Source organism: Marmota monax, unplaced genomic scaffold, assembly GCF_021218885.2.
Source record: "Marmota monax isolate L192 unplaced genomic scaffold, Marmota_monax_Labrador192_F-V1.1 WCK01_AAM20220418_F8-fsc00009, whole genome shotgun sequence".
Lineage (NCBI taxonomy): Eukaryota > Metazoa > Chordata > Mammalia > Rodentia > Sciuridae > Marmota > Marmota monax.
This window is the reverse complement of record NW_026694710.1, coordinates 9305736-9332519: the sequence shown is the minus strand read 5'-3', so window position 1 is coordinate 9332519 and position 26784 is coordinate 9305736. Positions and strand designations below refer to the sequence as shown.

General features: G+C 34.3%; 1 protein-coding gene across 2 annotated transcripts in view; it reads left to right on the top strand.

The window, feature by feature from the left end:
• The first annotated feature begins 1192 nt into the window (after nt 1-1192).
• The window catches only part of Tbc1d19 (TBC1 domain family member 19), a 129631-nt gene continuing 104039 nt past the window's right edge, over nt 1193-26784 (top strand). Inside the window, exons 1-3 of one of the 2 annotated variants that reach the window (XM_046423791.2) lie at nt 1193-1598; nt 24636-24708; nt 25547-25592. In XM_046423791.2, coding sequence (XP_046279747.1) covers nt 1500-1598; nt 24636-24708; nt 25547-25592 — 218 coding nt within the window. In that variant the 5' untranslated portion in view covers nt 1193-1499. The remainder of the gene's footprint in view (nt 1599-24635; nt 24709-25546; nt 25593-26784) is intronic. The other variant, XM_046423790.2, reaches the window with a different exon arrangement.

The window sequence follows — 26784 nt, the reverse complement described above, 5'->3', positions numbered from 1 at the left end:
GTTGTAAAATTCTGAGTCGGGGGAGAATATTTTGTGAAGAAACAATACGTTTTATAGAGTTGGTCATTAATTGCCTTACACATTTTCTTTCCTGTTTACCTCTTTCCAAAGTTGGCTTAATAAACAAATTTATCCAAATTCGATTAGTTGAATCACTTAATTCTAGTGCTAAAAGTTTTTTCAATATATTTCCTTGAAGATAAGGATCATATTTAAAGCTGGGGCACAGTGCGCAAGCCTGAAATTCAAGCGGCTCAGGAGGCTGAGGCATGAGGATCACAAGTTTGAAGCCAGCCTCAGCAATTTAGCGAGACCCTGTCTCTAAATAAAAATATAAAAAAAGGGCTGGGGATGTGGCTCAGTTTAATTACCAAGTACCCCCCCCCCCCCCAAGAATTATATTTTATCAAATCTTTGTGGTTGGACAATTTCTTATAATAAATAATAAGTTGAAAGCTGATCAAACTGAATGAATCAGTTGAAAGCTGAATGAATTGTGAATAAATGATCGAATTAATGAATGCACAGAAGAGGAGGAACTTAGATGGTAAATTCCACAAAGACGACATCCTTGAATTGATGATACTTTGTAGAAAACCTACATATATATGTATGTATATGTATCTATGTATATGTGTGTATATACTAACTATAGATATAAAATATATAATATATATATATTATATATAATTATATATAATATATATTAATTATATATAATTAATATAATTATATATAAAATATATAATATATATAATTATATATTATATATAATTATATATATTATATATATATATATATATATATATATATATATATATATATATATATATGTTAGTTAGTTAGTTTTAGCTGTTAGATGAGAAGAGATTGTCTACTTATTCCTAGCATATAACTAGGGAATAGAAAGAGAAGAAAATGAAATAAAATCGAGTGCTCTCTACAGTCCTAGGTGCCGTCAGGGTTTTACCTCAGGTAATCGTCACAAGATCCTGTGAGTTGGATCATTTTACAGAGGAGGAACCTGGGATCTCAAGCGCACACCCCATCAGACCCTGGGAAGTCGAGCGGGTCATTTGCCCTATCGTTGCATTCACAGCGCTGCAGAAATTGAGAAGCGGCAGAGCAATGATCCTATAGTAAAACAAACACACATCTCTCTCGGTTCCCCTTCCGCTTCCGAGACGTCGTAGCTCGGGAGGCCAGGGCTTCTAATGTCGCCTTTCAACCACAGACGAGGCAAGAACAATGAGGCGAAAGTTACAGCCTTTCCCTGGTCCTTTTCAGCCGGCGGAACGCAGGTGCTGGGGGCTTCAGGCGCGGAGGGGACCCGAGAGGCACGGACACACGGCCCGGCAGTTGCCTGGTAACGCCCGCTGGAGGAATCCCAGCGTAATTAGGTCCCAGAGAAGTATCCCCGGCCCTGAGCGCGACCCGGTGGCGCGTTCTCTCGGTGCCCGTGGTCTGTCCCCGCGGCTTGGCGGGCGAGGGCAGGGGAAATGTTGCAGGAAGAGTCGGATCTGTCCCTCATTATTGCCCAGATAGTCCAAAAGCTTAAGGGCTCCAATCTGTACGCTCAGCTGGAACGGCAGGCCTGGGTAAGTGGGGCCGAGGGGGAAGCTGGGGCCGGGCGGGGCGCGGGGCCGCCGGTCCCCTCGGCGCTCGCCTCACCCAAGCCGGGTCTCGCCTCTGCTCTCTCCCGCTGGACTCTAAAATCTCCTCTACCAGGGCCCAGCGCAGGCGTGGGATGGAGATTTCAAAAAGAAGGGTGGGGCGCATCACGCCTTTCTTCAGGCCCAGAAGAGCCGAGGCTGCTCATTCATTAATCTATTCTCGTCTAATTCATTCAGCTGTTTTATTAAAAGTGGCCTGGACCACGGCTTCCCTCACTTTTTTTTTTTTTTTTTTTTTTTGCCTTGTGGGTGGATTTGGGACCTAGGTGCTTTCCCCTCACCCGGTCTCTGTATACTTTGTTGCCCTTTATCTTCTCTGCAGTGATTTCCCCCCTATTAGTCCACCCAGCCTTTATTAATTTGTAATGCAGTAGGCTCTGTGAATGCATAGATTAAGAGACCTTCGCTTTTCATTGTTGTTGTTGTGTCATGTAAATGGAATCATAGAGTATGTAAATTGTTTGTGCATGCCTTTGGTCATTTAGCATAAGGCTTTTGAGATTCATGCATGCAGTTGATATTTCAGTAGTTTTGTTCTTTTTTTATTACTGAGTAATATTTCCTTGTTTGGATATCCCATGGTATTTGGGTGGATTACTGATTAAAAGTAAAGTTGATATATACATTCTAGAATAGCTTTTTGCTTGGATATTTATTTTCTTTTTTCAAATACCTAGGAATGGAATTGCTGAGTCTTACGGCCTCTGAGCTTTTCCTAAATAGCACTTTACATTCTCATCAGCAATTGTGAAAATTGCAACTGTTCTGCATCTTTAATTTAATAGCAAGCGATGATGGCTTTTTATTTATTACTTTTGATTAATTCATTTTATTTATTACACTCCTCTAGAAGAAGCATAGTGGTATTTCCCTAGTTACAAATGACATTAAACCTTTCTCATGTGCTTGTATCTTCTGTGGTGAAATAGTCTTTTCAAATCTTTTGCCCATTTAAAGTTTGTGGGTGTTTTTTTTTTTTTTTTTAATTGTTGAGTTGTAAGGATTCTTTTTGTTGTTGTTTAATTTTTTAAAATTGTCAATGGACTTTTACTTTTATTTATTTATATGTGGTGCTGCGAATTGAACCCAGTGCCTCACACATGCTAGGTAAGGCTCTACCACTGAGCCACAACCCCCCCCAGCCCAAGGATTCTTTATATATGATACAAGTCTTTCATCAGATATGCATCTTGCAAATATTTTCTTCTAGTCTGCACTTTGTATTTTCAGTTTCTTAACTGGAAATTTCAAAGAGCAAAATTTGATAACATAAAATTTTAACCATTTCTTTCTTATGATTTATGCTTTTAGTGCCCTGAAAGTCTTTGCCTAATGCAGAGCCTCAATTTTTTTAATGTTTGTTTTAATAGCTTTATAATTTTGTCTTTTATGTTTAGGCCTGTGATGCATTTTCAGTTAATTTTTTAAAACAGTGCAAGGTAAAGCTTCCCTGCTTTTTTATTCTGAATGAACGTCCAGTATTTCCAGTACCCATTTGTTTATAAGCCTATCATTTCTCCATTGATCTCCTTGTCAACTTTGTTAAAAATCAATTGTGTCTAGTGCTTTCTTTATTCTGTTCCATTGATCCGTTTGTGTATTATTATGCCAGTACTATGCTATCTTGAGTTTTGTAACTTTATAGTAAGCTTTCAAATCAGGTCCTCCAACATTGTTTCTCTTTTTCAAAATAGTTTCTAAAATTTATATGGCAAAGCAAAGGACTTTAGAATCAACTTTTAAATTACTACAATGCTCTTTTAAGATTTGGATTGAGATTATGTTGAGTCTGTAGATTAATTTGGGGAGAATTAAAATCAAACACGATATTGAGTTTTCTAGTTCATGAACATAGTTTATCTTTTCACGTATTTATATAATCTTTATTTTCTCTTGTCAGAGTTTTGTAGTTCTGGTATACATATTTTGTATACTTTTTATTTAGATTTTTCTCTAAGTATATCATGTTTCTGATACTATTTTAAGTAATAAGTTTATCATTTCAATTACCAGTTGTTTATTGTTAGTACAAGGTAATATAATTGATATTGGTCTATTTACTAAGTGCTTAATAAAAGACTGAGACCTTGCTGAACTTACTCGTTAGTTATAGCACACTTTTCATAGTTTATATAGGATTTTCCAGATACATGTATTGTGTGCAAATTAAGACAGTTTTGCTTTATCTTTTCTATCTGTATGCCTTTTATTTCTTTTTCTTACTGTAATTGTGCTACATAACAACTCCAGTGCAATGTTGTATAGATGCTTTTTATCAAGTTGAGGAAGCTATCTTCTGTTCCTGGTTTTCTGAGAATTTTATTATGAATGAATGATAAATTTTGTTAAATATGTTTCTTGCATGTGTAGAGATGCTTATGTGATTTTTTTCCCTTTCAGTATGTTGGTAAGGTGAATAATTTTGAATGACTTTGAATATTTCATCAATTTTGCATTCTGAGATAAATTGCACTTTGATATGATTCAGTTTGCTGATGTTTTGCTGAATATTTTGTGGTTTTATTCATTAAATATATTGGTAGTTTTCTTCTAGTGTTTTTATCTGGTTTTGATATTGGGTAATGCTGATCTTATAAAATAAGTCAGGAAGTATTTTCTTCTCTCCTACTTTTTGGAAGAATTTGTGAAGCATTACCTTTATTTCCTCTTAAAGTGTCTTATAGAATTCCCAATGAAGTCACAGGGATTGGGAGGTGTGTTCTTTTTTCCCCCAAAAATGTTTTTAATAAAAAATTCAATATAAAAATATATATTGGACTAATTAGGCTATGTGTTTCTTCTTGTAAGATTTAGTAGTTCTTAATGTTTCAAAAGTTGTTCTTGTAGAAGTAGAGAGTAGAATAGTGGTTACCAGAGGCTGGGAAGGGAGGGGGATGAGTGGGGTTCACTGAAAGGCACAAAAATGCAGTTGGATAGGAGGGTTCAACTCCAGTGTTCTGGGCTGCCAGTGGTTAAAAAGGATTGTCCAAAATGGTTAGAAGAGAGGATTTTGTATGTTTGAACAGAAATGATAAATATTTTGAGGAGATGGATAAAATTATCTTGATTTGATCATTCCATATTGTATACACGTGACAAAACATCATAGCATATCTCATGAATATGTACATTTATGTGTCAGTTAAAAATAAAAAATAAAAGGTGGTACTTAGTCTACATTATCAAATTTATTCACACGAAGTTGTTTATATCCCTTTATTTCCCTTTGAGTGATAGCTCCTCTTTTATCCTTGATATTGTAATGGTATTTAATCTTTTTTTCTTAATTAGCCTGCCTAGGAAGTTACCAATTTTATTGGTGTTTTCAAAGAGATAGCTGTTGTCTTCATTGTTTTCCTGTTTTCAGTCTTTTAGTTTTTTTTTTTACTTATTATGGTGTTCTGCTTGCTTTGGGTTTAATTGCTCTTTTCCTAGCCACTTAAGTGGAAATTTATATTATTGATTTGATACTCTTCTTCTGATATAAAACTGTAAATTTCCCTCTATGTTTTAGCTGAATTAAGATATATTCTATTGCATTTTCATTTAAAAAATTCTGCTGTGACTTTATCTTTGATTCACAGCTGTCTAGAAAAGCATTGTTTAATTTTTAAATTTTAGGGGATTTTTACTGATACCTTCCTCTGATTTCTGGTTTAACACCATTATGATCAAGAACACTATGTGCATGTTTTCAGTTCTTACAAATTTGTTAAAGTTCTGTTTATAATAGAATAAATTCTATTTTGTTGAATGTTTCACGTACCCTTGAGAAGCACTTTCATTCTGCTGTTGCTGTTCTATAAATGTCAATTAGGTCAAGTACTAAAATTGATAATTTTGTTCAAGGTACTTTTCTATAAATGTCAATTAGGCCAAGTATCTAAGATGGGAAATTTTACTCAAGAATTCTCCATGTTTACTGAGGCTGGGACTTCAGACAGTATAGTCAGGAGTCAGGCTAGGTTTGGGTTTTGTTGTCATTACCCTCAGTGTGCCACAAGTTTCAAATTCCTTCAGTGGTGGGCTTGTGTTACCTTTTACTTGGAATAGGTCTTGGGGAATGGGTGAGTGTGTCTCAGTGTTTGTGTATTATCCTCACCTTTCATCCATCTCTGCTTGCCTGTTACTTAGAGGGAGAACTCTCCCCATGCCTTTGTTCTTCCCCCAGCGGGGCTTGACTCTTTATTCTCTTGTCTCAGTCCATGTGCTTTGTCCTGGGAGTGGATCTTTCCCACATTTGGCATGTTCCGTCCTTTTCTCTATTTGGTAACCAAACTGTGCCTTGTATCTGTGGCAGGTATTGGGTGAAAGAGAGACCTGCCCTTCCCTAGTGTTAATTTATTTCTGCTTTGTATTGATGTAGGATCCTGGGCCCAAGAGACTTTGCAACTATTTCACAGCATGAGAGGAAAGTTTGGTTAATAAAATAGTTTTATGCCTATTCTACACTGGCAGCCCAGCCCTTCTTACATATCTGTGCCACAAAAGTATGCTGTCTTTGAATATTCCTGCTTTCCCACAATCTTTCATGAGTCTGGTGGAGAAAAGTGGAAAAGAGCATCCAAATGAGCGAATTCTCTTCTTTGTGAATTCTCCCAGCTACTCCAAACTGACATGCTGGCCCACACTCAGTGCATGTGTAATAGGAACATTTTAGTTGATTTCTTCTTGCTCCCTTGTGGGGTAGCCCCCTTTTCCTTCTGTGCTCTGCCAAAGGTGAAATAGTCTGGAGTCCTGTCTGTCTTTTGAGGAGATTGTTATTCTTTGGAATTTAGTTCATTTGGTTTTTTTTTAAAATGGGTACAAAAGCTATGATTTTTGTTGATTATACTATTTTATCCTCATTGTTAGACTGAGAGTAACATTCTCTTAGAATGGTTTTCTACAATGGAGTTAGCAGAATAATTTTAAGATTGCAGCTATGTCATGAGAAAGAAAGATTGGTGTGCGATTTTCTTTCTTGTAATATCTTTGTCAAGCTTTTTATCAAGGTTATGCTGGCCTCATAAAATGAGTAAGAAAGTGTTACCTCCTTCTTTATTTCCTATTCTCTGCAAGAATGTTATGAAATTTGTTATTTTTTAGGTGTTTGGAAGAATTTTCCAAGGAGGCCAATGTCTAAAGTTTTCTATTTGGGAAGTTTTCTTTTTAACTGAATGTGCTTTTTTAAAAAATATTTTTAGATGTTGATGGATCTTTATTTTATTCCTTATTTATATGTGGTGCTGAGAATTGAACCCAGTACCTCACTCATGGTAGGCCACAATCCCAGCCCCATACTTTATTTTTAGAATAGTTTTAGGTTTACAGAAAAACTAAGCAGAAAATGCAGAGTTCCCTATCTCCCTCTCCCTTGCACATAGTCTTCTCTATCATTCACATCTTACATTGGTGTGGTATATTTGTTACAGTTGACTAGTATTGATATATTATTTGTCACTAAATTACATTAAGGTTACACTTGCCTTGCCCTGGGTTCAATCCCCAGTACTGCAAAAACAAAACAAAACAAAATAATCTGGCCAACAAATGCATAAAAAATATTCAACATCTTTAGCAATCAGGGAAATACAAATCAAAACTGTACTGAGATTTCATCTCACTCCGGTCAGAATGGCAATCATCAAGAATAAAACTAATAATAAATGCTGATGAGGATGAGGGGAAAAGGTACACTCATTCGTTGTTGGTGGGACTGCAAATTAATATAATTATTCTGGAAAGCAGTATGGAAAATCTTCAAAAAAAACTAGGAGTGGAACTTCTGTATGACCCTTCTTGGTATTTATCCAGAAGAACTAAAAACAGCATACTATAGTGATACAACCACATAATTGTTTATAATAGTGCAACTCACAATAGCCAATATATAGAACCAGCCCCGGTGCTGGTCAATAGATGATAAATGAATAAAGAAGATGTAGTGTATATACACAATGGAGTTTTACTTAGCCATAAAAGAGAATGAAATATGATATTTACCAGTAAATGGATGGAACTGGAGAACACATACTTAGTGAAATAAGCCAGATTTAGAAGATCAATGGTCGAATGTTCTCACATATACAAAAGTTGAAGCAAAGTAAGTAGCGTGGTGTGGGGTCAGATATCATAACAGTGAAGTAGGATATTGAGGGGGAGGGAAGAAGGACCGGAAAGGGGAGAAAATTCAGAATAAATTTGATAAAATTATAATGTGTACATGTACAATTGTACTACAGTGAATTCCACCTTTATGTTTATCTTTAAAGCATCTATTAAAAATATAAAGACAAAGTGCAAGGCAGACCAGTAGAGTAGGAGAAAGGGAATACAAGGAGGGAGGAGGAAAGGGAAATGGGGAAACTGGGGACTGAATGGAGTAAATTAAATTTCGTGAATGTATGATTAAGTCAGAATGAACCCAATTATCATGTGCAATTATAATGTCCCAATAAAAGCAAAAAAATTTAAAAAATTGCCTTATATTTTGGTTCAAGTCCACTATCAGGTGTGTTTTTCAGATATCTCCCAGCCTGTGACTAGTCTTCATTCTCTTCAGTACCTTTCTGAGTAGTTTTAGTTTCAATAAGTCCAGCCTGTCAGTTTTTTCTTTTATGGGTTGTATATTTCACTAAACTACAGGTCACCTAATTTTTCTCTTGTGTTATCTCCTAGAAGTTTTATAGTTCTGTTTTATGTGTAGGTTTATGATTCATTTGGAATTAATTTCTATGAAAGCTATAAGGTCTGTGTCTTATTGTTTTTCTTTTCCTTTTCCTTTCTTCTCTCCTGCTCTTCCTCTTTCATTTTTTTCTTTTTCATTTCTCCTTCCTTCCTTTCATACATGTATGACCAATTGTCCTAGTACCATTTGTTGAAAAGATTGGTTTTTCATTGAATTGTCTCTACTTCTTAAAAAATCAGTTAACTATATTTGTTTTGATCTATTTATAAATTTCTATTAAGTTCTGTTATTCTATTTGTGTATACTTTTACCAGTTCCACAACATTTTGATTTTTTAACTTAAGTCTTAAAGTTAGTGGTGTTGATCTTCCCACTTTGTTCTTTAATATTGTATTGGTGAGTTTTAAGTAACAGATTCAGATATAATAGATATAGGAATATTCAGATGTTCTATTCCTTCTACTGTCTGTGTTGTAAGTTGTGCTTTTCAAGGAATTTATCCATTTAAGTTGTATAAGTCATTGGCCAAAAAATTTCTAGTAATTTTTAATTTTGTGTGTGTGTGTTTGAAGACTTTTTTAATTTCTGGTAATGGTGATTGTGTTGTGTGTGTGTTTGAACAGTTTTTCTAGGGGTTTATCATTTTTTTAAATCTCATCAAAGATTCAATTTTTGGTTTTGCTGATTTTCTATTAATTTCAAGTCAGCTTGTATTATTAATTTCCTCCCACTTTTTTTGTGTGAGGGTGATGGTGCTGGAGATTGAACCCAGGAGCTTAACCACTAAGTCATCACTGGTTCTTTTTATTTTGAGACAGGTCTCACTAAGTTGCTTAGGGCCTCACTAAATTGCTGAGGCTGGCTTTGAACTTTCAGTCCTCTTGCCTAAGCCTCCTGAGCTATTGGGATTTCAGGTGTGTGCCATTATGCCCAGCTAATTTCCTTCTACTTGCTTTGCGATTGATTTGCTATTCTTTTTCTAAGTCTTTAGATAGAAGCTTAAATTATTAATTTGAAGTCTTTATTTTTTTCTAAAGTATACAGTGAAGATTGTAATTTTCCATTTAAGCACTGTTTTTAACTGCATCTCATAGTTTGAATGAGTCATGTTTTTATTATAATTTTATTAAAAATATTTTAAAATATTATTTTTAAAATTTAACAGTAGTATTATTTTGAAGTATATTGCTTAATTTCCAAGCAATTGAGATATTCTTTTTATATTTTTGTTGTTGATTTTTATATTTTTGTTGTTGATTTCTAGGCTGAGGCATGCTTTGCTGATTTGCTTCCTCTTCTTGATTTGCTGAGGCTTGTTTTATATAGTCACTTTTGCTGAATGTTCCATGTGACCTTATAAAAAGTATGTATACTGTCACTGTTAGATCAGATTATGTGTGTGTGTGTATATATATATATATATATATATATATATATATATATACCACTGAGGTCAAGTTGCTATAATTATGATATTCAACTCTTATATATTCATATTGAATCTTTTTTTCTGTTATTTTAGCTAATGAAAGAAATGTTAGAATCACCCACCATGGCTGTGTATGGTAGTCCTCTCTTATCCATGTGGGATATGTTCCAAGACCTCATGGAATGTCTAAATTCAGATAGTACTGAATCCTATATATACTATAATTTTCCCATGCATACATAATTATGATAAAGTTTAATTTATGTATAAGACACAGTAAGAAATGAACAATAATAATTAATCTTAAACTAGAACCATTTTTTGAATAAAAGATTTATTCTTATTGTATATCTTAGCAACATCAGTGTATGATTTCTTTTTTTATTGAGAGATTTCACCTTTTCATTTAAAGGAAGCACTTTATGGCTTCCCTTTACCATGCTTGAATTGCCAACATCAGTACTCTTGCACTTTGGGGCCATTTTAAAGTAAAGTGTGGATTACTTGAACATAAGCACTGTGTTACTGCGACAATAGATCGAATAACCCATGTGGCTACTAAGTAACTAATGGGGGGGTAGCATGTACAATGTGGATATTTTGAACAAAGGGATAATTTGCATCCCAGGCAGGATGGAATGGCACAAAATTTCATAATGCTATGTAAAATGGCATGCAATTTAAAACATGAATTCTTGTTTCTGGAATTTTCCACGTAACATTTTTGGATCAGAGTTTACTCAGGTAACTGAAACCATAGAGGATAAGTGGGAAACTACTGCATTTCTCTATTTTTCCTTTAATTCTTTCCAATTTTTGCTTATATATTTTATGATTATTTTTATTGGTTTTACATAGATTTATATTGTGATATGTTCCTTTTGGATTAACCCCCTATCATTATGAAATATCCCTCTTTATCTTAAATACGGTTCTTGCCTTAATGGTGTTAGTATAACTACATTTGCTTTCTTTTGGTTGTTAGCAGTTGTATGGTATGGTTTTTTTCCATTCTTTTTTCACCTTCTTTGTGACTTATTATTTAAGGTGTGTCTCTTGAAAGCATCCTCTAGTTGTTTTTAAAATCTAGACTGACAATTATAGTCTTTTAATTGTATTATTAAGTCTATTTATATTTAATGAATTTACTGATATGTTTGGTTTCCTATTTCTCATCTTAATATTTTCTTCTTACTTGGTCCATTTGCTTCATATTTTTTTCTTACTTCACTATTTTTGATTATTCAATAATTTTAAAGAATGTATTTGATTTTCTGCTAATAATTGAAAAAAGTGTGCATTCCTTTGATTCATATCTCTGCTCCTTCATCTATTCCGATAACTCTTAAATTTAGTCTTTTCATGTTATCCCATGATTCTTGGATGTTCTGTCAATGGTTTCTTACCATCTTCTCTACATGTTCAACTTTACTTTCAAGATTATATATTTTGTCTTCATTTTCTGAGGTTCTGTCTTCCAAATGGTCTAGTCTATTGGTGATGCTTTCTATTGAATTTATAATTTGGTTTACTGATTTCTTCATTTAGAGGATTTCTACTTGGATTTTTTTTCTTGATTTCTAACTTGATTGAAGTGGTCTTTCACTTCCTGTATTTTTTCTTTAATTTCACTCCCATATACTATCCTTTACTTCATATGTCAAATTAACTACATACAATCTGAACTCTTTCTTGGACATTTCTTCTACTGTGTTATCAGTGGCTTCTGTTGTTGAAGCACCTTGGTTTGTTTGGGGTGCTTTATTCCCTTGTTTTTTCATGTTGTTAGTGTTTTTTCTCATCTAAAAGTATGAATCTAATGCAGGATAAATTCTACCCTTAGACCTATAGTGTCCCTGAGGTTTCCAGTGCTTCATCTTTACTGGTGAGACCAATATCAACAGCACCCAGTGTACACAATATATAGCCTTAAACCTAATAGCTCCCACTAAGGAGTCTGCTGCTTTCTCGCATTAAACCAAAATGATGAGTTCAATAACTATCTATAGTACAAATAGAATATTTGTTAAAATGATTTACAATTTCAAATGGTGGATGAGAGAACAGAGATGGTGCAGTAGCAATATTAAGAGGGAGGAAGAGAGAATCTAGAAGTAAAAATTCACAGGAAGAGTGGAAGAGGAGCTGACAGAGATTGGCTGTTGGTTGTTGAAAAGTTGGAAAGAAAGTCCAACAAAATAGACAAGAGACAGGAAGAATACAACCAAAGAGAAAAAAAATTAAAGACATAAGAATAGAACAGAAATGCAGAACACCATTCATATATCAGCAGCAGCAACCACAGAGGTAGCGTGGGACGCCAGGCAGTGTGGGAATTTGGGTCCGAGGTAACTGAGGCCATGCCCAGAGAAGACACCTCCGGCAGGCAGCAGCCTCTGTGGCAGCCCAGGAAGAAGGCTCCGGGCAACCCCAGGTTGGCAGCAGCGGCATCAGAGGCAGCGGCAATGGCGGTAGTAGAGTAGGCAGTGGGTTGATTGACCTCTTGTGTTATTTTTGACGTGCATTTTATGTATGTATACTCCAAATCCCATAAGACATTGCTATGAGTGTTTTGTAGTGTTAATATTTGGTGAATATTTTTTCACTCTTAACCACGTTGTTATCCTTTTTATTATTTCCTCCTGCATTTCCATACTTACTGTAGGATTATCCTTCTGAATTGGCAGTAGTTTTCTTTCAGCATAATGAGGTGTCATTCTGTTGTCTTCTGTCCTACTTGTTTTCTTTTGATAAGTCGGCTGTCACTGAGTTCATGTATGCATGTATGCCTCACATCCATCTGGCTGATTTTAACATGTTCTTTCTGTTTTCGGTTTTCAGCAGACTAGTTAAGATGCACTTTTTGATATGGTATTTTTATTTGTATTATTATTTGCTTAATTTATTCTATTTGGAGTTTTGGGACTTCTTAAATATAGAATTGAAACCTCTCACCAATTTTGGAAAACTATTGATGATTATTTGTTCAAATATTAATTCTGCCACATTTTTGTCTCCTTTCTTTCTGAGTCTCCAATTTATACATTAGCTCTTTTCACCAAGTACCACATTTTCTAATAACTTAATTTTCTATTATTATTGTTGTGATTGTTATTATTATTTTCTGTTCAGTTTGGATATTTTCTTTGACCTTTAATTCATTAACCATATTTTAAGCTGTTACATATTTCTGGTATATCCATCTAATGGGTTATTATTCATATTGTATATTCTTCAGTATATATTGTATATTATTCATATTGTATATTTTATCAGTTTTTTCCATGTTTTTCCCCCTCTTCCTTTGGTAATACTGGGCTTTGAAACACTCAAAATTATTTTAAAGCTTTCATCAGCTTAATACCAGTATCTGGATCACCCATGGATGTCTTTCTATTTTTTTTTTCTCTTAGTTTTTTGTGTGACTTTCTTGATATGACTTAGTTGAATGCCATGCAATCTGTATGAAAAAACTATGGACCCTTCAGATGATATCTTCCATTATAGAGCGTTCACCCTTCCCACCAGGGGTCAGAGAGTCTTGTGATCAGTTACATTAATCCAATTAGGGGATATATTGAGTCTGGGGTTTAGTCTCTCAGGGTCAATCTTTCTTTGGTTCTTTTTTGTCTTTTTAGGTTCTTCAACAAAGGATTTGAGATACCCTGTAGATTTTCCTCCCACTTGGATCCCGAACTCTCTCTACTTTCTCACTGTTTCCCTGCTTAGGTTTTTCACCTTCCACCACACATGGTTCCAGTGTTCAAAAAAATTTTGTGAGGAGACAAACAACTGTGTGCTTAAGACTTCCAAAGTCTCTGCCAAAGCTTGACTTCTGCCTCGGTAGCCATGCACTGGGTTTTGTTCTGAGTTTGACCCAATTCTCAGGTCTTGTCCATGCTCAGAATAGGCTAATAATCCCAAAGAAAATGTTGCTATTGTAGCCAGTTCATCTGTCAAGATTTTCTCCTGTTACTTCAATTCTGGTTTCTTAGCAACTGTATGTACCTTCAAATAGATAATCTGTGTGTGTATCTCTCTCTGTGTGGGGGGGCTCTGTTATTTGTTCTAGGAAGGGGTGCTAATCAGTTACCAGCTACTCCATACTACTTGGAAATATACATTTCATTTTGTGAGGATTGAACAAGATAATATACCTTTCATAGTAAGTGCTCTTTAAAAGGAAAACTGGGTGTTCTTTACAAGTCCAAACAAAATATCACTTTTAAAAACTTAAATCCTCTAAGTTTAAATCCTCTCATTGCTTTTAGAAGAGCTAAGTACAAATGTGATTTTTAGATTTTTTTCCCCTGCCAACGACTCTTCTCTTTTAGCACATATAAACATTGACTATATTTTAATATATCCTCATATAGAGTGAAGTATTTTCTAGAAAGGAGAAATGTTTTTTGTTTTCCGAATATTTCTGAGTTAATAAGTCAACTGCATCTTAAAATTGAATTTCCTCATTCATCTCGTAGACATTGGGGTGGTAGTCTAATTCCAAATTTGAATTCTAGCTCATATCAGAATTATTATTTTGTTTTGTTATTCATTATTCTTATTTAAAGTGGATGTTGGATAAAACCCCAAATGTTATTTCTGTTCCATTAAAATTTTAATAAGTCTTGTTACTCAGATTATCATTATAAATAATAGGATTGTGAAAGGAAGGAACCTGAAAAGATAGGCTTTGAAGGGAGAAGGAAAAATACAACTAATAGGCTGTTATCATTTATTGGAAACCCAGAGCATCTCATTATGGCATCTCTGGCTGAAACTTACAAAATTATATCTCAAATATACAGGATCTACACTGGTATTGAAAATTCTATACCATGATTACAGTTTAATATCTTCTTTTTTGATATCTCTTTAGGGTAGGATTTGGCCTCCAATAAAAGAAGACCTAGATTGGACTACTACAGTTGACATATTAATAATTGAGTGATTCTGTATTTGGCATGAACCAGGAATTGATGACATACTTACCCATTTCTACTTTGTTTACTTTTGTGTCCTTTACTTTATTTACTTGTGAATAAATGAATGATGGCATACAGGATTTCAAAATAAAGAAGTGTTTTTATTTGTTTTTTTGTGGTGCTTTGTGCATGCTAGGCAAGCACTTTGCCAATTGACCTATATCTCCAGCCCCAGGAAGTTCTTGCCTATGTGCAGTATATGTATTTGAGGGAAACGATACATATTAAAATGTGGGTTTGCTTGTGTAAGTAAAACTCTTGTTTCATTGAGATGCTTAGAAAAGGTCATGTTGGGTTCCTGAATTCGCAAGACCAAGTTGAAATGAGGTGGAAAAGACTGGTTATTAAATGTGAACTGAAAATTGTTTCAGGCTTAAAGTACATCATGAAAGGAGGCCAAGAATAAAGATGTGAATGAAGGTGGAGAAGACAGTCAGTGCTGGCAGAAAAGCTGGTCAGCTTGGGGATGTCAGCAAAAGAAAGCCAGTGAGGGATTCATCTTCAGGTGAGAGAAGCCAGAGCAGGGCTGGAATTATTCAACACAGATTGAGTAGAAGGCACAGCCAGCTTTTAGAGAGCCAGAATCTCCAACTGGAAACTAAAACTTATTCATGGCTACAACATTTGTCCACTGTGACTTCCAGGATTACAGATCTACAGTTTTAGAAAGAACCAAATATTAGGAAGAAATGGAGATACCTAATTCAACATGTTTAAATTGAGTATCTCATTTGTGGTAGCAATGGACTCTTGAGAGAAATTAAATGAAGTCCAGACCAAAAGCTAATTATAAGAATGTTTGGGAATTGATGTGGGAAAGGGCATTTTTTCTTTTTTATTTTTTAGTAGCACTTCTCTCTGAGGTTTTTGTTTATACCCCTAAATGTACTGTGAGTTCCTCAAAAAAGGAAGGTGTCATGTTTTTCTTTTTATACCCAGCAACTGTCCCATTGGAAGCATTCAATTGATTATTGAAAAACAATACAAATGAATAGGACATATTCTATTGAAAGGAACTGTCTGGAGATCTAAGAAGTCTGGAAAGCTTCAAGGTGGGAGGGTGGGAGTGAGTTCCTATTGGAAGAGCACTGGGTTTATAGGGTCTCTCTAGACAGATAAGATTATATAGATTGGGTGGGACCAGATTTTTAGAGGGTTGTAAATTTCTGAATAAGTTTGCCTTGATGCTACAGGGAGTGAAGAGCTTCCTGCGGTATTCTGAGCAGAGTGAAGGAATGGAATTGTTTTTAGGGAACATTAATCTGGCACTAATGAGCAGGATGGATAGAATCAGAAACAAGTGCTTTAGTTTCGGCCTCTTATCTTTTCTTTCCCATGTTTTTTTGGATCTTTGGCTGTTCCACAAACTGAGAGCGCATGAGGCTGTTTCCATGCTGTTGTCCACTCTTTCCACTCAGCCTGCGTTGCTTTGCTTCTGTTTTTCAATTTTTTCAGTAAGAATTGTTCAGTTTTCTATAGATGATACCTCTGTTGTAACATATTTTCTTTCTTATACTGGCTTTTAAAATATTGGCTCTCTTCCTTACTATACTAAAAGTTTCAGAGAACAAAAACAATGTCTTAGTCCTCTTCCGTTTTTCATGGGTTGCAGGTTGCAGATTGTAGGTCTGTCCAAGAAATCATTAGTACATTAAAGAGTGGACAAAAATGCATTAATTAAATGCTATGTAGTAGCTACTGTGCTGGATCTTGATATATATCTATATACATCTATATATATCTATATATCTATATCTATATATAAGACTTTTCTTTAAGAAGCTTTTAGTCTATTGCAATGGTTGTTCAAGCCTGGTCAGTGGAACCCTGGTGGTCCCTAAGACCACTTCAGAGCACAATTATTTTATAATAACAATAAGCTATTTTTGCCCTTTTTATAGTATAATGGCAACAGTGATGGGTTCAGTTTCTAATATGTAAATCAAGACACTAATACCAAACTCTCTAGTAGTCATTACATCCTTTACCATCACATACTTATAATGAAAAAAAAAAAAAGCCAGTTTGACTTCAGTGTTCTTGGTGAAACAGTAAATAATTCATATTATTAATTATCATCCACTGAATACACATCTTTATAATATTCCGTTTGATGAATGGAAAGTATGCATAAGTCACTTCTGCAGCATACTGATAGAAGGTGGTTATCTAGAAAAAAGCATTTATGAAATTGAGTTCCAAACTGAATTGCTGCTTTAAGAAAAGAAACCCTTGAGTGGCTGACCAAAAACTATTGTTATTCATACTCACTTGTATATATAAATACGTACATGGATCTATATCTATATCTATATCTATATCTATATCTATGTATATATATATATATATATATATACATATATAAATGCATGTAGAAGAAACCCTGTACTTGTTAAATCATAACTCATCATCCCCTCCCCAGCCCCTGAAATTATCATTTTACTTTGTATCTTTGTTTATATATTCATGTATATATTTATATATAAATATATATATACACACAATATACATATTATATATATATATCACATGTATGTTGTTATTTGTTACAATTCATGTTGTCATTAAAAAAATATTTGGCTGATTTTTTAAAAAGATTAGTGAAGTTGAGTCTGTCACTTCAAAGGAAAGTTTTATGTGTTGCCAATGACAAAATTCAAGCTTTAAGTAAAAATTAGAGTTTGAAAACACTGTGAACTTGATGGCTTCTCAATATTTAAAAATGTTTTTGATGATATTGGTGGTGATATTAATGAATGTTAGTTTTTGATACTATTTAATGAAATGTTTCAGCTACATAACCTAGTTAACCAATATGTTTGAACACACATTACAGAATCATATATAGGTAAGAGATCAAATTGCAAGGCAGATCAATGCATTTTTATGTTTAGAATATGAAAAATTTATTGTTGTCAGATTCCACATCACAACTAATTTTTGGAAAACCACTACTTAATCAAATTTGTTAAAAAAATCAATATTTTCTCAAATGAAAATATCTCCAGTTATCTGAAAAGGATAGTGAAATATTTCTCTTTTTTCTATATATATGTGTGTATGTGTGTATATACACATATATACACACATATGTGTTTTTGTTTCATGTATATCAATGTATATCAATTTTGTTTCATGTATATCAATCAAAACAGCACAGAACCACATATTAAATACCATATCAAATTCAAGAATCCATCTGTGTTCTATTAAGCCAAACATGAAAGAGACTTGCAAAAATGTAATATAGTGTCTCTTTTTTTTTTAGTAGTATCTCTTTTCTTAATTTTTATTTCTGAAAATCCAGTTACTTTAAATTATTTTTAAGCTAATATATAAGAGCTTTATTATTCTTATTTTAAAATGAATTGGACATTTTTTATTTTAGTGAAATATACATAAATAAAAATAAATTTATAAATTTATTTATAAAAATAAAAAAAACACTTTAACCACTAAGTGTACAGTTCTTTGGCATTAAGTACGTTCATATTGTTGGGCAGTCATCACCACTGTTCATCTCCAGAACCTTTTCATCGTAACTGAAACCCTGTACTTGTTAAATCATAATTCCTCATCTCCTTCCCCACCCCCTGACAATCACCATTCTACTCTGTGACTCTGAGTTTGACTTCTCTGGTACTTCTTTGTGACTGGTCTATTTCACACACCATGGTGTCATGAAGGTTCATCCATGTTGTAGCATGAGTCAGAACTTCTTCCTTTTTAAAGGCTGAATAATATTCCATCGTGTGCGTATACAACATTTTTTTCATCCATCCATCCACCCATTTATATTTGTGTTGTTTATACCTTTTGGCTACTATGACTAATGTTGATACAAACATTGGTATAGAAATATCTGTTTGAGTCCCTGCTTTGATTTTTTTCAGGTATGTACTCAGAAGTAGAATTCCTGAACTATGTTTAACATTTTAAGGAATTATGGTACTAATAAGCAATTATTTAAAATTATTTGTGTTTTAACTTCCAATGCTGTAAGTATCAATACATGTAATTCATATAAGCAAAAGCACTCTGGAGTCCTCAATAATTTTTAAGATAATGAAGATCTGAGACTGAAAAGGTTGAGAATCAGTGGTTCAGTGGAAATAAAGAGCTACAGCAATCAAGGACAAATTGAACTGGACTCTGGTTAGAGAATGGCCAGGGTGGTAAGAAGACTTGTACAAGGATAAGTTGAAAAACCTGGGAATATGTGTGGCCTTGAGAAGAGAAATTTCAGGGAAGGCACAACAGCTAGTATTTGAAGGCTTCTCACAGAAAAGGGACTAAATTTATTTTCTGTGACCCAAAGAGTGGTGGTTGCAGATATTAAGAGGAGTAAATTTTAGCTCATAATAAGGAAGAGCTGTCTAACAAAATAGTTCAACCTTAATAGTTGACTAAGGTAGGGATGTGAGCAGTTTGTAGCAGGAAAGCGAGTTTAGAGTTTCTAAGACTCTTATCCAGAAAGTCACTTGGAGACCGGAGGCAGGCCTTACAAGGTTAGTTGACATAGAGGAATTCTACAGGCCTGTCTAACCCTGAGATTCTGTGATTCTTTGGGCTTGGAATGACTGATGAATCTTAAAATTAAATGACAGCCTAGTGAGAAGTGGAGAGGCCAGGTCTCGCTAGAGGGAACTAACTCCTCCGGCTCCTGTGTGTAGACCTCCCTATGCCTGTTGCATGGAGTGTCCCCCAGCCTGCCTCGCAGTGTCTTTGGAAGAGCTGCTACTTCAGTTGCTTTGCCTCTCCAGTTTCCTTTACTCAATAAGGTTAGAAATATAAGATTTCTAGTGATGGAGGCTTTGAAGTAAGACAGTTGCTAGGAATAGAAACTAGGGGTGTGTGTGTGTGGGGGGGGGTGTTTTGGTGGAAGGAAGGCCATATGTTTTTAGGGTACAGAAAGGTGGAGGATATCAAATGGGTGAAGGATATATGCAGGGCCATAACTATGAGTTTATTTTATGCTCTCTTGCTGCAGTGTATCTTAGCTCTCTTGGTGAGCTAGAGGCATTTTGTTTAAAAGAAGTCTTAATGTTTGTTGTAGATATTTTTAAAATCTCTACCCTCAACTCCCTATCTCCTTCCCTGACAGTCTATTGTAAATATTTAGCCCATTTCCATTTGGGCACATCTTATATTATGTAGCCTAAAAGTAATTGAAAATTTTTCTACTTGAATAATTTAGTTTAGGTATTGTTTTCCCTATTAAATAAAGAAACTAAGATGTAGAGAAGTTAAATTACATGGTCAAGCTATTAAATAAGGCTGGGATTATTTCAGAACTTTTAATGCCATTAGTCCCAAGTAGTTTTCAAACTGTGCTCTATTTTATCCAAGGATTCTGAAAATTCTATTCACTTAAAAACATTTAATTTAAAAGTTATAGGAAGAAACAACAATCTTCTAAACGCATTAAGTACTAAACCTTTAGTACATAGTTCACTACTCTGCTTCTAAATTTAAACTTGTTGATGGATAGATCCCAGGAAAAAAAGCTCTATCTCTTGTTTAATCTCTCTTCATATGTTTGGGAGAGCCTATAAATATGCCATGGATGAGGAAGAATGTAATGCTGTGCTGGTTTTTAAAAAACATTTGGACTTGCACGTTTTCTCAAGGTACACTGTGCAAGTGAGGATCTTACTGCAGCAGGTTTGCTGTGCTTGGTGTTGGCCAGGGAAGGGACCCATGCATGAGCTTAGTGTAGTCCCTGGCATGGCATGCTGCTGTTACACGACAACTGGACCATGTGGCAGTAATACTATGTTATACATAGTGTTAGCAGTTGTAAGGGCTGGAAGCTCTTTGTCTGATTTTTATATTTGTGATAAATAATTTTTGTATCTATCTTTCAAACAAAAATTTCCAACTACTTCTCTTTAAATTTCCTGTATCAGTTTAATTTGGGACTGTGCTGAAGTTGCCAGGAAAGCTATTAGAAATGCTCATGTTTACCTTTGTGAATCAAAAATTTACTCTACACAAGCAACCCAAACAAAATACAAAAGTAAATTAGATATTGAAGCTATATCAGAATAAAGTTGTATCTTTTTAGTGTTAATTATGACATTAGCCATTGAGAAAAAAGCCTTCTTTGTTTTTATTGCATGATAATACCAATTTCATTGTATTTTACACAGTAGAATTCCTAATAATATTTAGATTTATTTGCAAAAAGAGTTATGCTTCTAAGTCATGTTCCAGAATGATTGTGCCTTATCGTGTTGTCCTCTTTGTCTTCACTGTCCTGCTTTTTTTTTTTTTTTTTTTTTTAATTCTTGGTGGTGCTGGGGATCAGTCCGAGAGCCTTGTGTATGGTAAGCACAGAACTGCAACCCCAGCCCACTGTCTTGCTTTTAAATCTTAAATATCTGAGGATTTTTACAATTAGCTTGGATGGTTAGTGAATTTGGTTTGCCTTTAGTATAACAAGAATATCTAGGAAGTCTAACAACCTTGAAATATCAAAAATGTTTAGAAAGGTAAACCACATTCTCTTTTCTCTTAAAATTCTTTGAATTGTGCTCTCTGATTCATTTCCAAATACAGGCTAGTAAAAGAAAGCTTATTTTCTTTTGAATAATGAGCAAGAATTTTACAGCTTTTAAAATATTTCCTGGGAACAACAGATTGGAAACCACTCTGTTTAGTTAAAAATAATTTTATGAAGTTCCTTGTTTGTTTTGGAAGGAAATTGGCTAAAAAGAATAGAATGTGGTTTGGTCAATGTAATTTTGTCAAACAACACTATCAGGATACCTAATACTTGGGATGCAAAAAGGAAGAAGACCTGGCTCTTGTCCTTGAATTTGTACTCTAGCCAGAAAGACAAATCCCTAAGCTGAACATTACATTGTAATCTGGTAAATACAATCACAGAGGAACAGTGTTCTGTATTTGCTGGGAGAGTTGGCAAAGGAGGTGGTATTTGAGGGATGTCTTGGAAGCTAGTAGTTGTTTCCAGGTGGTGAGAAAGCCCTTCTATCTGATGGGACACAACAGAAACAAAATCTTGGAGCCCTTCAGGGACTTGGCAGTTGGGGGATCAGTGAATACAGTTCACTGCAACTAGAGAGTGGAGTGTGTGTGCTGGGGAAGTGTGAGAGGACAGGAGGTGAGGGTGTTGCTTTTGATGGAGCCACAGGAGGAGATGCATTTGTAGGGAGAAGCTGCGTCTGCATTGTGAAGGAAGGGCTCAACATGCCTGTTGAAAAATTTAAACTTCTTGTGTTATGGAGAACCACACCAGGACAGACTTACATTTAGGAAGAAAACACTGGAGGATATATTGTGAAAGGGAGAAATTTGTTCCTTCATTTAATAAATATTTATTGAGTACTTCCTACATGAAAGTAACTATTCTAAGTACTTAACAACCGTAAAAGAGAAAAAGATGTCTGCTGTAGCTGAGTTTACCAATTTAATGTAACAAGGTGTATAATATGCCAATAAACATAATAAATCAATTAACCATACAGTATATTAGGAGGTAATAAATGCCAAGAAAGAAGAAAAATAGAGTAAGGAGACTTGGAAATGCCAGGTGGGGTGTGGTTGCGGTTTAAGTAAAATGGCAAGAGGTCCAGTTCAGCAGCTGTAATAGTGGTCCAAATAAGAAGTGATGGGGACACAGACTAGAGGCTGGACTTTAAAATGTAGGTTAGAAATAGATTAGAAGACAAATTTCTTCTTTTTCTATTTTGAACCTTTTTATTGTAAAATAGAACCCCCCCCCCCAGTTTAAAAAATCCTGCACAAGTGTATGACTCATTGTTTTAAGGTGAATGACAGTGAAACCACCTTGTAAAAAGAAGTGAAACTGTCAACCACACCAGAAGCCCCACCATTTGTCCATTCCAGTCACAAACCCTGCCCTCTTTGACAATCTGATGTTTATGCTAATCGCTTTTCTGCATTTCTTGATAGTTTTATTAGTTTAAATATATATGCCTGGGTTTAGCTTAGTCTTGTCAATTAAAGAAATTGTGATATGTCTTTTAAGTTTTTTAACTTATCAGTTTCTTCCCCTTTTTTTTTTTTTTCCTTACAATTTATTATCTGAAGAACTGGACCATTTGACTTAGAGATTTCCACAGCTTGGATTTTTCTGATTCTAAATTCATTATGTTACTCAACATGTTCTTCTGTCTTTTGTATATCTATATATATATCTTTTGTATATAAATGGACAACTGGACCCAAGGCTTCATCAGCCTTTGGCTTGGCTTGGCTATAGGTAATATTCTTTCATTGAGAAGCATATACTACCTGGTTCTCTTTTACAATGTTAATAGCTGTTTCTGCTCAATGCCTAGAATTAGTAATTCATTGGTGTTGCAAAATTGTGAAATTCTAAGTATATTATATCTATTTTAGTTATTAGCTGCAGTGCTTTTATAAAGAGACATTTCCCTTCATTTACTCTCTGCTTATCTAGTGGTATAGTTCCCATAAGAAAGACAGGTTAAATGCTTTGTTCTTTATTAACTGGTTTTCATGGCACCGAGTTAGTTCCCTGTCATCTACAGTTTTAGTTAATCTGTCAACATTTTCTTCTTTGTGTAACTTTTCAAGACAAAGGAGTGCTAATTGGTGAGTTTTAAAAATTAATAGCTGTTAGCTCCTACTTCTTCACATCTCAGCTACTATATATTGGATTTGGCAAAAGCCCTCCCTATTTTAATACCTGTTTTAAAATCGGCTCATCATGTGTTCTAGAGGATGTTTGTTAGCTATTTTGGGGTTCTCTTGCATTCACCCACATCAGATATCCCATTGATGTTTCTGTCTGATGCTGCTTGTACAGATGTTAATTCCATACAGGTCTTGTGACTGCGTTTGGTCCCAGCTGATTGAATTTTGAGTTTGTAGGGGATATCTTACAACTTAATTTTGTTGTAAATGTTTTCCTTGGGGTTTTAGTTATCTAGTTGCTTGATCTGTTTTTTTCCTCCTCACTATGGAAATCAGGGAGATTAAAAAATGAAACCAAAATGAATGAACAAATAGAAACCCAACTCTCTGCTACCAGTGTCATCTTCCAAAAAAGGGGTCCAGTCTTTGAAGAATTAGGGTGGAATTGAGAATAACTTTGATATTTCTGACATGGAAGATCTGATGGGTGATAATTTCATTGATGAAGTTTTAAAAATAGAAGAAAGGAGCAAAGTTGTAAATAGAAGACAAACTCAATTTTTGATTTCTTAGGTTTGGAATGCTTATGAAATACCCAAATGGGCTGCTTCTTGAATTTGACAGAGAGTGCTAAATGATGGAACATCAACACCTTGGGAGTAAACAAAGCCATTACAAGTCGGGAAATATATTATTTATGGTAAAAATTGCAGTATGAGAAACCAGTAGAATAGAAAGCATGAACTTGAAGATGAAAAACTGGTAGTTTTAATGTGGTTTTCATAAATATGCACAGTAAACACCTATTTACATTTAGTATCAATCCAAAGAGGAAGACATTGTATAAAAATAGATTTACATAGATACAACTTGTGTTTTTGGTCATTAGGTATAGGTGCTATATCTATCTGTTGGATATAATATTAAGTGAATGAATATATAAAATCTGATGTTTAGCATTCATAACTGCTAAACTTGTTTTTAAACTTCAAGTTTTTATATTTTGATTAGACTATAGTGTTCTGTCAAGGAATGTCTGTTTTAAGACTATGTAGGAAAGTCTTCTCTCTCTTATGAGTTATTCCAGATATTTCTGTACATCTCAAAGTGAATTTTTCAAATAATACTCACATTTGGACATTCCTTTTTTAAAAATTGCACTAGCATTATATATCAACCCCAATGATTCACTTTTGATCCCTGTCTTTTCTTCTTCTTTTTCAAAAAACTAGGCCAGCCTTCAGAGACCTGAAATTAAACTTGAATCACTAAAAGAAGACATTAAGGAATACTTTAAAGTATCAGGTTTGTATGTTTTTTCCTAATTCTTTAAGTGTCCCCATACTTCTAGTTACTCATTCAAAATTATAAAAACTATGCTGAATAGGTTTCTATCTAGTGATAATTAGATCAGCCATGGTGCAAGAATAAGGAACACTCTGTGCTTTATAATCACTATTAAATATGTTTATCATCTTGCAAAATGTCCTTAAGGTTGTAAGTATATTCTTAGTAAAGTACCTTGTCATTTTGCTTTTTACCTGGGGCTTTTTTCTTTCTACATTTTTTTCCTACCTCTTCTGTGCTTTCAAACAAAAAGAAAATCTTAATTTTTTTTTTTTTGGTAGAACAAGAAAGTTTCTCTATAGAAACCCATGCATATGAAAAATGAGATATTAAGTGATGGTAACTCATAATAATCTGCATCTGTTGTCCAAGAACTTAGTGACTAGTTAATTGTAACTAGTTACTTGTGCCTGTCTGGGTCAGGTGCCAGACTGTTTCCTGCCTTCCCCTTGGCACATTTGTCATAGCAACATCCAAAGATTTTGGCCTTCAGCAAGCACCTTGATAGACGAAGAAGGAAATGTTTCTCGCAACTTGAGAAAATGGCACAAAAGTTTAAATTTAAAAATATATCATGTTGATGACTTTGCTACTCAGTATTAGCTGAGGGTCATGGTAAAGGTGTAGTAAGTAATTCCTTAATACCATGTGTTACATAGCATTTAGCAGTTGACAAAGTTCTTTCACAAATGAATCTGATGCCAACGATTTAGTGAGTTAAATTTTGTTATTTGTATGTTATTTAATGAACTTTATGTTAATATATTTTATTCTTTTTTTTATTCCTTAAAAACAGGTTGGGAGAAGAAACTTCAGAATGCTGTTTATAGTGAACTGAACGTGTGAGTTTTTCCCACCTATTTTGAAATACAGTTTTGTTAAGCTATATTTACTTTGTAAGTAACAAAAGTTATGTTTAAAATGCTTACTTGCAAGTCTTGCTTCTTTGGGATATCAAAATATTTTTTTGATGTACTAAGGATACTGGTCCTGAAGTCTACCAAATATATAGTGCATTTTAGCCTAATTCATTATCTGTATGAAGTTATAAAAGTAACTGCAGATGACCAGGAATTATGTCATTTGTATTAAACCCAGATCAGTTTCTGAGTGTGTGGTTCATGCTGTTGTGAAAGTGTTTTACCTTTTACCTTTGTCAGTTTGTTATGAGAGGATTTCCTTTTACCCTTTATAACTCAGAGATCACTGATGTATTATTTCAAATGCAGTAAACATGCTTCTGAAGGAAAAAAAACAAAACAAAAAAACCCCAAATATCGCTCTGTTTGCTCATTGTATTATTATTTCTCATTCATATTTATATGGCATTTCAAGTAAGTTAATATAATTAAAAATTACTACAACCTTGCCTGGTAATTAATAATGAAGAGATTGGTTTTTGTTATCATACCAAGAATTTTATATTAACAATTTGGGCTGGGGTTGTGGCTCAGTGGTAGAGCCTCACACGTGCGAGACCCTGGGTTCGATCCTCAGCATCACATAAAAATAAATAAGTGAAATAAAGGTATTGTGTCCAACTACAACTAAAATATAAATATTTAAAAAAACCAATTCACTCATTCAGCATAATTAGGGAATATTTCTTCTAATATTTCAGATAACTGGAGCTTACTAACATTCTTTTTATTGTCATAATTTTAGATATTACACTTTTTTCTATCCTCACAAACTTACAAATATAAAAACAATTGACCTTTTTCTTTGCAAAATTGGTGTCATCATTAAGAACGTAAGTTTCTTTTTGTTGTTGCTGTTGTTTGTTTTGGTACCAGGGATTGAACCCGAGGGTACTTTACCACTGAGCCACATCCCCAGCCCTTTTTAATACTTTATTTTGGGACAGGATCTCACTGAGTTGCTTAAGCCCTCACTGAGTTGCTTAGGCCCTTGCTGAGTTCCTGAGGCTGGCTTTGAACTTGTGATCCTCCAGTCTCAGCCTCCTGAGCCACTGGATACAGGTGTGCACCACTGGGCCTGGCAACATCAGTGTTTTCGTTTATCTAGATTTAC